A 14,505-nucleotide genomic window follows, 5' to 3' on the forward strand; every position below is an offset into this window, starting at 1 on the left:
CCACTAACAGGAATAGTTGTAATGTTTCTAAGAGATACATCAAATGCACAGGGAGCTGCCTGAAGGTTTAGGAGGAAGAAAACCAGCACATTTACTACCAGGCTAAGAAGCTACTGGGTACTTACGGTTCAATGCTGACTGGGGTGGCTTCCCCCACTACCGTGAGAACAGGAGGGGTAACTTCTGAACTATCTGCAAGGAAAAGAAAGAACTGCTGAGACAGCTCATCTTCACATTTGAGACTATCCATCTCTCAAAACCAGTACCCATATGCTAAAGGAGTTTAAGATGGCCAAGAACTTGCCTTCCAGCCACGATCTACATCTTAGTAATAACTATTTACTGTCTGTCCCCTCAGTTCAAGATAATGACAGATCTATTATGGAGGAGGAACTGACTTTTCCATTCCTCAGAACGTCAGTAGGGGGTGTTGTAGATTACTTGTGGATGCATCTTAACATGCAGGCCCAGATGGAAGCAACATTGCATTTCTTCCATCCTAGCTCCCCAGACTATCACTAAGAAGTCCTAGTTCCACATAACCACACCTCCTAAAGTCATGATCTTCCTCCTATTACTCCACAGTTCCTAATCATAAATTAGCAAAGAGAGGAAGGATAAAGTGGAACTTACTTGATCTAAGCAGAGTTCTGTGACCACTTTTAGGAGTCATTGGAGGTGGAACCGAATGACCACTCGAAGAAAGGATAGCATTAAAATATAGCCCAGATCCTTCTCTCACGGGACTAAGAATTGGCGGAGGAGTGTAAGGAGGTAGCTCAAAGTTCCTATCAGAAGGATGATCTGCCAGACGGACAGGTGACCGTAAGTGGCTCTGATACGGAGTAATGTTAGAATAAACAGGCGGTGCAATAAAGGTGCCAGCTTTTGGTGGTATGAAGAGTGGCTCAGGTCTTGGCCGCTGCTTTGGTTTCCGGGCAAAGCCTTCTGCTTCATCCTTTGGAACAGCATCTTCGTGCTATTGGAAAAAAATTACATACTTCATGTCATTGTAAAACCTCAGGTCATTTGAAAAACTGAAGCGAGATGACAATATTCTTTCACAGCAGGTCAAAATCTGGATACGGCAGTTGGAGGGTGTCTTAGCAAGAGGAGAGGGAATAATCTTAAAGGGAAAGAGGAAGGAAGAAGATGGGGAATGGAATGGATACAGGAACTATTAGGTAGCAACACTAGCTCTGAGTGCTTATGAATTTACAGTTTTACAAGAACTACACATATGTCTGGTCCAACCTTTGGTTGGAAAGATCATGGTAGCTTTAAAAGAGGACATAAAAGTACATCAGAACTCTGCTACAGATACAGAATGACACCAAATAGCAATAAAAGAACAGAAGACAATATAATAATATTGTCTTGGATAGTCAAGCATTTAAATGCAGAGAAACTTCCCTAGATGCCTGCCATTTCTCTGGTATCTGAACATTCTACTGTACTTATGAATAGAAGAGACAAAAAACCCAAAACTAAAACCCCACTCAACAGCACCACACTGAAGGGGAACCCTCAAGTACTGACCTTCAGAACATCAGCAAGAGATTTCAATTCCATGAAAATAAATCTTCACTTTGGATTTTATTCATAGACAGAGGTATATGCACTACTCGCAATTTATATTATTTATGTATGTATGGACAAAGCACTCTTTAGTCAGACAGACTACTTATTCCAGTGTTATTGACCATCTGGCTTTCTTCGCTGTTTAGTAGCGAGGCATCGCTCAGCTGTACTAGCATTAGCTGTAGGTCATGAAATGCCAGTGATGCCCAAATATATGGCAACATTATGATGAAAAGAATCCACAGTCCCCAGACTACATCCATTCCAAGATCAAAGTACTTTAACTGAAAAGCTTATGTATAAAATCTATGTAGTTTTATCTGACAGATTTGCCTCATGTTTGGTTTCTTAGTCTATCCATACCTGATTTGAGGTTTCCATGTTAGTATTACGATTAGATCGCCTCCGAGTGACTATCACAGAAGGCTTGCGTTCACAAGGAGCTCGATCATTTGTTTGCCCTCTCTGGAGCTTTCCATCCTCAGATTTTTCCTTTCCAAGGCTCTGCAAGTCAATTTTTCTCACTGGCACAGACACAGGAATGATAAGAGGCACAAGGCTGTTATCCTCTCGGGGTCTTTTCGGAGTTGATGGAGAACCGGCGAATTCCACAACACTTTTTGCAACTGTAGGTCCTGGAGCTGCTACCAGCACACTCTTCTTCTCCTCTGAAGTATCCAGTTCCTGATAAGAAAAACAGATGCCTTAAAAGTTCTGTAGTACTTACATAATAAATCAGATGATATCTCGCTTTCAGTGTGTATCAAGTTTCTCAATGCAATTTGCAAGCTGAAATGGATTTGGAAAAGCGTTACTAAACAAAAAAGAATATTTCACAAAAGTGTTACCAAAATTTCTTAAATTACTTGAGGATTGCCCAAAGTGTCAACTGCTAGAATATTTATATACATAATCCTTAAGTATCATTTCACTACCTATGATGTGACATCTTTATTTTCCAGATTTATTTGTGCCCTGCCATATAACTTCCAACAAAGGTTCTTCAATTTTAGTAATGATCATAAAGCTGCACGTTATTAATTTCAAATATTGGACTTCTGCTCCAGGAAATACTGAACCATGGTAATTTTAATTAAATCTCTCATATAAAAAACCAGAGCTAGCTTTTTGCTGCATTTTTTCTGATTTACATGACAGAAGCAACTTTCCTTATTATAACTGGAGCCTTTGAGGTTTGTTGTCTACCCAGGCTTGAGCTTGAAGGACTTTTGCTCAGCAGACTCCACAAAGCATAAGTGCAAGCTGGCACTTTTTGCATTAGTATTACAGCGTCCATGTCTCTGCTTTCTTTTACTGACAGAAACCCTAGAAAATTGAGCTCCAAGGAAATAAGAATGGAATAAACACATGGATACTGTAACACCAAATTAAGATAAGTGATACCCAGGCCTTCAAATTACTACCCACAGGTTCATTCCATCCTCAATTTAACAGCAGTTGCCAGCTCAGTAAGAAGCCAGATGTTAAAGTACAACTTTCAAAAACACCTGTCTTCAGGAATGTAAAAGGCCTTCTTGAACTCTGATGAACTGCAATATAGAAGCTGTAGAAGATGGTCCTTCTGGTGTTTCAAATGTCTCTCTAACTTAGAGCTCTGTTTGGAAAGCCTTTGGATAGGAGTAGGTATGCAAACTCAGCCTCCATCGCAGCCACAATCTACTGAGGAATCTACCTGAAAAGCTGTGTTTTGTAGGTCCCCAGTGGGATAGGGGAGAGAATAGGGAAAAAAATTCATGGGTTGAGATAAAGACAGTTTACTAGGATAGCAAAGGAGGATGATAATAATAATAAAATATAGGGATAATAAAATACATAAAACAAATGATGCAAAATTTCTCACCACCCAACAACCCAATGACCCATACAGCCCATCCCAAGCAGCAATCATGGCAGGGAACGGAAAGCGATCCTGGAGCAATCCGAAGCAGCAAGAGAAAGAGTGAGAGGGCTGCCAGCAGCCAATCCCCCTAATATACTGAGCATGACATTTATAGTAAGGAATACTCTCTTTGGACAGTTTGGGTCAACTATACTGGCTATACCCCTCCCAGCTTCTCGCACCTCACATCAGCAAAACCTGGGAAGCTGAAAAAAGTCCTTGATCTCTTAGCGACAACTAGTAATATCAGTGTATTATCAACGTTCTTCACCTACCAAACCCCATACTAAATCCAAAACTCAGCAGTTACTGGGAAGAAAATTAGCTCCACCCCAGTCGAAACCAGGACAGTCCTCCAGGACGCCCACAGAAATCCATCACTCATTTTGGCATTGATCCTGTCTGTCCCTGAAGTGCTTTCCGAAAATTTTAAAATTCACAGACAAAACCCAATTGTGATAGCTGGAAAAACTCTTCCAAGGCCACTGCTGTGATCAGACAAGAAACTACAGCAGTCTTTTAAAAACACCTGCCTGTACAGTGCTTTCTGCCATCAATTCTGCATCATCTTGTTAACAGTAAAAGCAGCTTCTCTCTGCAAACTGAAGCTTTTCCACGAAGGAAGGGAGTCCAGAACTGCAATTCCACAAATAAAACTTTGTTTGTTTACATGTGGCAGCTGGTGCCCTGTCCTGTGCTGGGGAAAGACGTCAGGGAACTAAAACCTATCTCCTTTCCATAAAGGAATATTTAAATCCAGACACCCTTAAGATTACCATTTCAGATCTGAGAAAAGCTTTTTGCACTATTAACGAAAACAAATCAAGCCACCTGTTTGCACAGAACATTTATATGTGAAATGAAACTGTAAAACTAAGAGTGGAGAATTTGCTGCAGCCTGTAAGCAGCAATAAACTTGACGGCAGGCGCAGTATGATGGGGAGCTCTGGTGCGAAGCACCAGTTGTGACACTGTATGTAGATACTACTGTTCAAAATTATGTTTACACACAGGACATGCACACCTACATTGGACTGTTCAAACAACCGGTACAATTTATGAATATATCTTCTTTCATCAGTAATTTAATCTATGGCCTTCTAACACACTCTTTACATAACCTATGCTAGAGAAGGCTTCTAGGTTGTTTATAACAAAAAGACACTAATAAGAGAAGTAGAACACTTTTCTCCCGTACACAGATTTTCTTTTTCTCCCTCACAAAATATCCAGCCCCCTTAAAGATGTAAAATCCATCAGACCTTGGGTAAGAATTTTAACATCATTCAAAACTTCGCCCTGAAAGCCTGAAGAGAGCTAAACATAAAGAGTTCTTCTGCTAGTGCTATCATGGAAGCAAACAAGCTGCTTGCATAACTGTAAAGAACAAAAGAGCATCTGTCAAAACACTTCTCTGCTTGGCCTTTACATTATGAATCAAGCTGCAAACAGACATGCCTTCAAACAACCAATTTCTTGCTTCACCTCACAGGGCCTTTTCCTAGGTGCTCTTGTAGATTTTTCTTGCCACTCTGTTGATGATCAGGCTGCAATCTGAATTGTAGGCCTTCCTGCAATATAAACATATGATGGCTGGGAGAGTATGAGCAAATAGGCTCATGCTCTGAATAACTACTCATTTACTATCAAATCTGCTTGGCAACTGGAGTTAGAGCAGAAAGAAGCCGCCTCAACAGTCACTGCTTGCTGTCTGCTGTGCAAGAGATGGAGGCAGCTATGGGTATTTGTCTCACTGTTTAGCAGTTCAGTTCCTCCACTCAAACAGCACATCCCTCTAAGGAAGAGACTGGAAAAACAGCCACAGAGTAGAAAAAAAATGATGATGAGAACAAAGAGAGGGAATAAAATTCTCTTCCCTATGTTGTATGACTGGGCAGCAACCCAAGTGGCAAAACTGTGGGTAAAAGTAGCTCGTGCTCCAACATTCGCATTTCATCACTCTCTGACAACAGAGGTTCCAAAGAAAAGTGTATCTTTACTTCTCATGAGAGGCACTCAATGTAAGATTAGTTGAACCACAACTGAAAGATCTCAAAAACAAACAAACAAAAAACCAGAACAAAAAAACCCACACACAAAACGCCCACTCAACTCAAAAATCTCACCACTTGCCTCCTCTAGGCTACTTAACTTTGAATCCTGTCATCTTGCTATACAGAAAACACGCTGTGTAGTTCTAGATTGCTGGGACACCAAAAGGATAAGAGTAGTGAACTACCTAATCAGCCAACACTAAATTTCTTCTCCATCAAGCCCTACAGAAGGTCTACGGGCAGACTTTGCCCTCAGGTTACCAGTCTCCAAACATTTGCTGCAGGATTGTTAGAAAGAGGGTACTGCATCAGACAGACCTTTGCTACGCCTGGTATAAGTTCTTCATGTAAGTGAGGCTTCCTAGGGCTTTTCATATTGGGAAATGTGAACACGTAAATTGCATTATGTAGTTTTTAGATAGCACAATTTAGAAACACTTCAACTGCTAAAACTCAAAAACTGGAATGTAAGTGGCAGTCTTTTTAACATAAAAGGAAGAAAATATTAAACTGGTAAAAAGACCCAAGTGAATTGCTTATACTTTTCTCTCTAAATTCCTGATCAGCTTGAGGCCTAAGCTGAAAATCTCTATATTTTGAAGCCCTGGACTAAAATCACATTCAGTATTAGTGAAATAAAACTGCCCTTAGGTGGTTTCACTGCACTAAGAGATACCTATTCTCTCACATCTATGAATTACAGTAGCTGAACTTACATGCCAACACTCCAGAGCTGCCCTTGCTGTATTACAACACTTCTTGCCTCAAGATACCATCCTATCCTCCATAAGTACATAAATTCCTTTCATTTCAGCCCTATTTTGTAGTCTAAAACGTGCTATATTGGTTAGGATGTATACCTTACCTTTACATTCTGAAGAGAAGCCAGCTCAACAGCTTTTTGGGCCAAAGTTAGCAAATTGGCTTCTTGAGAAACACGCCGTCTCCGTCGTGTACTTTGGATTACACCACCTCTGACACCCTGAAAATCATTAGTTCTCTGAGTGCTTTCTTCAGCTGCTGCCACCTGTTTCTCCCCATCTCTCCCATTCTGGGCTGTGGCTTCCCTGTCTGTTTCCATCTGGCACACCTCACTATCGGCCAGGACATCCTTCTGCCCCAGATCTGTTCTCTTGGGGTGCAAATAGCCACTTTTGTTGTGGGGCAGTGATTCAGGTGGCTGCTGTAAGGGGACCTCTTGCTGATGTGTTTGCCAGTGATGTAGAAATAAATTGCTAGGTTGTTCTTCTGCCTGCTTGGAAGTCAACACTTCTCCTGCAGATGTCAGCAGGACACCTTCTTTGGAGAGTCTCCGTGACCTTCTTGGAAAGGGAATCTGGGTCTGAGGTAGCACAGTCTGTTGGTTCTGCTCCGTTAGAGCCTTGAGTAGTTCCTGATTCCTCTCTGTTTGCTGAAACTGGTGTGCCATCATGTGATGCTGAGGTGCTGCAGCTGCCACATGAGGCTGTGCTATGGAAGTAGTTTGCTGCAGACCAAAGGCTTGTGTGGCAGCCTGTTGCTGCTGCTGCTGTTGAGGATAGAAATTTTCAAACAGTTGTAGCTGGGGAAGAGCTTGCTGTTTTTGTTGAGCCGTAAATGCTGGACTGGAAGAAGCTGGGGCTTCTTGAAAGACATGTAACAATTCAGGAAGACCCTGCTTTTGGCCTTGGTGACCAAACGCAAGTTGGAAAGGCTGTAATGGCAGACTTTGATTCTGCTGCTGCTGTTTCTGCATCTGATGAAAAGAATTCATTTGAGCTTGCTGTCTAACCAGGGCTTGCTGTTCCAGCTGAGCCTTCTGGGACATCATCTGCTGAACAGCATCTCCATACAAGTCCAGCTGTGACACGAAAACTCCTTTCTCTTGATTTCTTTTAAGGGCTTCTGGATGGCCATAGAAGCCTGGGGCTCCAGCATTGGAATGGGGTCCTTTTGGGTTGCCCCCAAAAACCATACTGTGGTTCCACATCGAAGGTGGAGGCTGCCAGTGGCTGTCACCCCTCTCTGGCAACCGGTTTCCCATTAGTGAATTCTGCCATTTGACAGCTGTTACTGTCTGGGACATCATCATCGATTCCCCCCTATCTTGACTGTAAACAGAGCTCATCAAAGCAGCATTGTTGGGAGCACTTGTTAATCCTCCTGCATGAGAAATCTCCATAGTTTGGGAGACCGGTATATTCCCTCCATGACCGTAATACTGTCCTTCCTTAAGTTGCTGCTGTGGTTCTTTTGATGACACAGCTATTTCCTGCTCATTAAAATAAGCAATTCGTTTCCCAGTCCGTTTGCTTGAAGACTTTTGCTGAGCCTGAAGATTCATGATTCAGTTTATTCTCCCAGCTGCACACAGTATATTTACAATCCACCCATCCCTGAGGCTGGGGGAGGAAAGGCACAGAAGTCTCTCTCTTCCATTCAGTTTTAATAATAAAGGACAGGAAAGAAGTCCAGATGAAAGTGCATCCACTTCCTTTTTCTTTCTGTGCTTCTCCCGCTTCTTTTCACTCTTATCCTTTGTGGTTCAGAGGTCAGTAGGGTTCACTCAGCTACAGGTCCTGAAATACAGAAGCAATTGCAATGACTCATCAACAGATATAACCAGCATATAAACGCCTCACGCAATAAGCAGCAATGTGTATGTCTGTCCCATTTCCTACGGAAATTATCAGGATAATATGTGTAAAAAATAATAGATCTGACCTGCTATAAGAATGTAAAACAAAACAACTTAGTTTTACAAAATGGATATCACACTGTATTTGCATGATGCAGCTCCCAGTTGCACACAGACTTCTGACTAACCACTCAAGCTCATCCTGAAGGTTTTTCCTCTTAAACTTCCTCTCATCCAGCCAATTACTTCTACATCTTCCTGTAGCCAGAATAATCTGGTTTTAATCTGAACTCAAAAACATAAAACAAAAAAAAATCCTGACTTGCCAAAAGAAAAATAATGCGTCAGACCACATTTCCCAAAAACATTTAAAACACACACATGTACACAAAGGCTGTAGCCAAACATGCAGTACGATACTTCATTCAACATTCTCAAGGAAAGAATCAGGTGGCAGCCCATCATTCACCCTCCTTCTCCCAATTATTACAGTTGCTTTCCAATTAAGAACTGCCCACCAAGCATTTAAGCACCAAAGATGGGGGCTGCTCAACCTGTTGCCCTCTCAGCAGCTTTCTTTAACAGCTGAAAGCAACTGCTTCTGCTCAGGCCACACTCATGGAAAAGTAGTTCGGCACATTGCTGCTCCTGGACACCAGCAAATATCAGTTAGTGTAAAGCTACAGCCATAATAGGAGAAAGCCTTTCTGGAACATGTAGTCTAGGATAATTCTACCCTCCTCTTCCACAGAAAAAAAAAGCTGTCTGCAAGCTGAGGCTTTAAAAGCCTAGTTTGCAGCATTAAGGTCTAATGTGTTAACACATACACTAGTATTTCTAGTAGGATATCTAAAATCTTTTAAGAAGTTTAGTTTCAAATTTAATTAAATTCTTAAACTACTAATACTCAAGTATTAAAATGCAAGTCTATTACTGTCTCTTTCCAATATGCACTGTTCCACTTCAAATCACAGGAAAATTTTCATAAATTGGTAAAAACCTATTCTTCTTCCATACCTTCTATAAAATCAAGTTTCTCTTGAGTGCAGTAGGTAAGACTAACACACACATCCCCTCCAATGAAACCTGCAATCCATTTATCTCTCTGTATACAATGAAAAATAATAAGACAAAAGCAAAGAGCACACTGAAGTCCTGCAACCTGAGTTTCCTCTAAACGGATATGGCTACAGTGCAGGTTTTAATACTGGGGTGGGGTTGGGAGCATGATGAGGAGGAAGAGACAAAGAGTTTAAATTGACTTACGCAACTTCCACCTCAGAAGCCAAGCTTGGCTTCAGTGCTACTGGAACCATGGGCCTGTGTTTCAGAGCAAAGTGACTCACTTCCTCAGGCTGTTACATAGCTGTTCCCCCCACGCTCCCCCTCCCCTTCACCCTGGCTACAAACTGTGGACCTCTGCCACCCCGTATCACGGAGCCAGGGCGTTCCTCTCTCCTCTAAGCATAACATCTCCGCTCATTTTCCAGTCCTCTTTCAACAAGACGAAAATAACTCTAGGAGAAATTATGGACACGTGAGATGGAAATTTCTCGCTAAACTGCAACTAGTACACAAACGAGGATTTCACAAAGTAAGTTTTTCCTATTTCAAAACTTCATTAGGAGAGGAAAAAACATCCTACAGCAGGAAACTGGATCCCTGGTAGCAAAAACACAGAGGTGGAAAGGTTGCTATATGTCTCTCAGGAGCATTAATATTATTCTTTCTCCTTGCTTTTTGCAGCAGTGCTACAAATGTAACAGAGCCAACAGCTAAACCACAATACCTGAGGAATACTACTATAACAGTGGTTTCTGACACTATCTTACTTTCTGAAATCGTCACAAGCTATTTTTTCTGCAAACTAGACAACCTTGTAACAGTTTTCCTTCCACTGATGCTTCTGCATGCTGTTGTATTGATCAGTCACATAATTTTGATAAAAAGAATGCAAGTTTTCCTGTGTATCAGAAGACACTACCATTAGATCAAATTTAAACTCATCAGACAACCTTTTGAAGCTCTGCTGTAGATTTTCTGCACTTTGAGCAAGAATGCAAAAGATACTGCCCAAAAGCTGGCATACAACTTCAAGGGGGAACTAAAAAAAAAGCATTGTATTAACACAGCTCTCCAAACCTCTTCTTGTGTGGACTTTGGCTCTGGTTTTTCCCATTACTAGATAAGAAGCCACCAGCACTGCAAAGCCTAACTCAGAAACCAGTTTAGACCTCCACCTATGTAGGAAGGAGATGTAACAAAATATACAAAAAAAAAGAGTAAGTTCAGAGACACCCTAAAGGAGGGAAAGGAATATGTACTAGTGTGTTCTATAAAATGAATCCTAAAAAATATTATTTGCTTCTTAGGGAACTTATTGTGTCACTTGAGAAGACTGTAGTGATTAAAGAACAACTGAAGTTACAACTCCACAGAAAACCAGGATAGTGAAGATGACATTACTGGGGAAGAAAAGAGATTTAAAGTACTATGAACAAAATATACTTATTGAACATCCTAGCTCCCCCAGTTGCACGCAAAAATAAAGAAATCCTAACTAAGAGATCACCAAGAAAAAAAAAATTATTTGGTTCATCCAGTATTAGATGGTAAAAGAAAACATCACAAAACTAGCCTTTTAGAATTTCTTTCTATATAGAAAAACTGCAGAAAAATATATTGTAGATCATCCTAATAATAACAGTTCATAGTTTAACCTGAAGTGATAGATGTTCAAGCTGCAGCATGACTACACTCCAGGAAAGCTCACACTTGGCAGCTTCATTGGCTGAGCACTGCTGCCTCTGACTAAGCAGGCTTCCCTCCCTGAGAGGCTGAGGGATGAGCTCACATTATCGTCAGCCTAGCCAACTACCAGCCTTGGGGTTTTTTTGTTTTGTTTTACTTTAATTTCAACACAAGAATCAGCCTGCAGTAAAACGGCAACATATTTCCAGGCTTAAGCATGCTTTGGAGCAGTACAACACCCTTGCCCATTTCTTACCTTGAATAAAGCACAGGGCCAGTTCCGATACCACAATTCGCAGAAGATACTGTGTCTTGCCTCCAGATATACTGAAGTGTTATGATACCTTGCATTGCTTTTACACTGCACAGAGAAAAAGAAGAACCTAGCATCAGTATATTTTGTTTCAATAACTCCAAGATTTCATATGCAACATCAGTTATTTTCACTTCCAGGAACTTCTGGCATGCAAGAACAGCTCTCAATCTTTCTTCAGATGAATACGAATTGTATGTCACCTTCTTTAATACCATAAGTATTTTCAGATTTCTAAGGAATTTTTTATGTTACAAGACTTTCTCTTTTAGATCTAAAAGTAATGTCAAATTAGATATGCCTGTACCCAACGGGCACTTATGCAATACTTTCTGGCATGAAACAAATGTAAGCAAAGTAACCTATGGCACCTTACTGAGAGAAGTTAGGGCTAGCATTTTTAGCTAAAGCTTCTTCAGCATATCTGCACTAGAGCATTAAAGAAAATCATAAACACATATAAAACACCACATTTGCTAGATTTAGGTAGAGTCTCCTGAAGGGCTTACTTAAGCATACAAGAGGACTAATGGGAAATCTCTATCTGCATCCAGGATGCTGTTCTCAAATTAATGAAGTCCTTTCAAAGCAGAGATATCTGAGAAGCGCAGGGCCAGGCATGCCCTCAGAGCCACTCACTAGGCTGGTACCAGCCCTCAGCATCCACTAGAAGATTTTACTCAACCCAAAGTAGGTTCTGCAGAATCGTTTAGACATCCCTATCCATCCCTAACCATTTTGTCCCAGTTTATCATTAGCCTAGAGAGCTTGCAATAAAACCTTTAAGATGTATTTTTTCTTAAATAAAAGTTTAAAGGTTATTTGATTTAGAGGACAAATTAAAAACACTCCATTGCAAACATTTAATATAAAATATCTTCATCCCCCTTTAAAACTTTTGCCTGTATGTTTAACAACCACCCACCATTATTCCAGTTCTTTAAATACTCTGTTCACTAAGTCTGTGCATATTTGTACAATTTCACATACCAAGTTCACGACCTCACACACTTGTAGTAACCTTAAACTCTACTCTTCAGCCCACCTGTTGAGAGGGCCGTGCTGTCCTGTGCTTTCCTTAGCTCATTTGCTACACCATCTCTACTTGGCATGACAAGCAAGTTAGAATTTTGCACGTTCCTAATTTCCTTAGAGATCATTTGCACATAATTATCTCTGACAGAATGCTGCAGAAATGACTCAGGAAAGACTCTGACTTATGAAACCTTGTCAAAGTTAAGGATGTAGAAAATAAGAACAAGTGGTCACAGACCATCTTCTATTTCACCACTTTCATCTTGGTTTTTAAATGCCTTTATTTTAATTTTTCTCATATGAAAAATAAAGTGTTCCTGGGTTCAAGCTAATGTACATTCTCAGTCTTAACTGCAACAATGTCGTTCCACAGTTCCTTACCAGAAATTAGTGATGAGAACAATTTCTCACTAAATCTTCCTGCTGCCAGCAACTCAAATTACTGATCTCCCCTATAAGAGGCTCAATCACTTTTAATGATGATGAACGGACTCCAAGAACAATTTTTACATTTAAGCCAAATGCAAGAAGCTACTTAGTGTCCTTCTGAGACAGAACAATTGAGCCTTCCTTCTCTAATTTCCTTATTATTACGGTCAAATCCCACATTTATGAAACAGGTAAAGAATCATGACACACATTTTACCAATGCGGAACAAAACCAGAGGGAATAACTCACTTCTAAGATCATACAACAAACCAGGTCAAAACTTATGAACAGAATATAGGATACTAACTCACAGTTCCCCTCCAATCCTGCAAGAAAACATGCATTTAAAATCTACATGCAAAAGATAAAAATTGCATATGCTATTTATGTATGTGCAGAAATGGCAAAGAAAATTTAACTCCTCTAGTGCAATAGCAGGACAACACTTAAATAGGGTAGGTTTTGTTTCTGGTCTTGTTTTTTTTTTGTTGTTGTTGTAGTTTTTTGTTTTTGTCATTTTTTTTTAACGATTGGTGACTTAAGTGCATCAGAAAAAAGAAACTTGTTCCAGCTAACAGAAATTTGCCCCTATGAAACCACCACCACCAGTTGCAGCAGTCTTAAGTAAGAACCAAGAAAGCGATGAAAACATGAGACAGTTTTTGTGTTTGGTAGATTTGCAAAGCTTATTGCACAGCTTATCCACATGCTATGCTTACCCTGCTATATATGAAAACAGCTTCAATCTCTCCCTCCAAAGCCTCTCCTGCACACTCACTTTGCCATATTTTCTTTCAGACAGTTAGCTACATCAAAATTCCTGCAGATCGTTTGCAACCTCCCACTCATCACCTTCAGACACCTTGAATAGGAAGGATAACAGCATCGCTTTTCTACATATTGCTCTGGGAGGTAAAAAAAAAAAAAAAAAAAGACAAAAACAAAGACTGTGTTTGTAAATTCTATACAACAAAGTACAGCAATCTATCTTCTGAAAAAAGGCAGGGGAAAGCTCAAAGCAACTGAGAAACACAACATGTCCAAGAAAGCCAAAAATGTAAATGGAGGATGATGGTTTTATGTCCCTGTCACTTTACCCCAAATGGTAGGGCATTTTCCACAGATGCCTTGAAAGCCTGTCTCTACAGCGAAAGGCATATTTTCCAGGAGTCTAGCATGACAGAAGAGTAGAAACAGAAGCCCAAAGTGAACAAGAAAAAACAACCAACTGAAGAGTCTCCAGTTTAAAAGAAGCCCACCACAGAAGAATGTAAGTAGGTAACAACCATCCCTCCTAACACCTCCAAGTAAGAAACTAATCTAGGGAACTGTATCAGATCAAAGTCCTAGAATCAATAACGCCTATGACATAGGGAAGGCTTCCTTGTTTGCAGACCAAAAAGAGAACTCTACAGTGTGCCCATAATAGGGGCAAAGAGATCAAAGGAAACTGCTTCACACACAGGCATACAACAACAAAAGGGAAAACACAGCATTCAGGAAGCTTGACAACTTCCACTGTTGCCTGAAGGTGCCTGCCTGGGGCTAGCAACCGCATACTTAAATAAGTAGTACACACCGAAGAGGCTTACGGCCTACCCAAATTTTCATGTCATTGGCCCATTTCTAGCGCGGAGAGAGACTTGAAGCTATGACTGACTTCAAGGCGCCTCTGCCCTCCAGACAGTATGGCTAAAGTTACTTTGCTACCACTTTCGCTTTCCCAGTTTCAGAAGCTGGGAATTGATAAAGCTGTATTAAACCTCAGTACTAACCAGAGATTCAAAAGTGAAATTCGTTAGCTCTGTGACGTGAAGCAGGGGA

General features: G+C 40.6%; 1 protein-coding gene across 2 annotated transcripts in view; it reads right to left on the reverse strand.

Annotated features, from left to right (window-relative positions):
- The window catches only part of MIDEAS (mitotic deacetylase associated SANT domain protein), a 55,941-nt gene that overhangs the window by 17,190 nt on the left and 24,246 nt on the right, over positions 1 to 14,505 (reverse strand). The window contains exons 1-6 of one of the 2 annotated variants that reach the window (XM_086748744.1): positions 13,401 to 13,506; positions 11,160 to 11,264; positions 6,401 to 8,093; positions 1,945 to 2,265; positions 634 to 979; positions 126 to 192 (exon numbers count right to left, since the gene is read on the reverse strand). In XM_086748744.1, coding sequence (XP_086604870.1) covers positions 126 to 192; positions 634 to 979; positions 1,945 to 2,265; positions 6,401 to 7,858 — 2,192 coding nt within the window. In that variant the 5' untranslated portion in view covers positions 7,859 to 8,093; positions 11,160 to 11,264; positions 13,401 to 13,506. Of the gene's footprint in view, positions 1 to 125; positions 193 to 633; positions 980 to 1,944; positions 2,266 to 6,400; positions 8,094 to 11,159; positions 11,265 to 13,400; positions 13,507 to 14,505 lie in introns of those variants that run through there. The other variant, XM_086748743.1, reaches the window with a different exon arrangement.

Source organism: Chlamydotis macqueenii, chromosome 5, assembly GCF_036417535.1.
Source record: "Chlamydotis macqueenii isolate bChlMac1 chromosome 5, bChlMac1.mat, whole genome shotgun sequence".
Taxonomy (NCBI): domain Eukaryota; kingdom Metazoa; phylum Chordata; class Aves; order Otidiformes; family Otididae; genus Chlamydotis; species Chlamydotis macqueenii.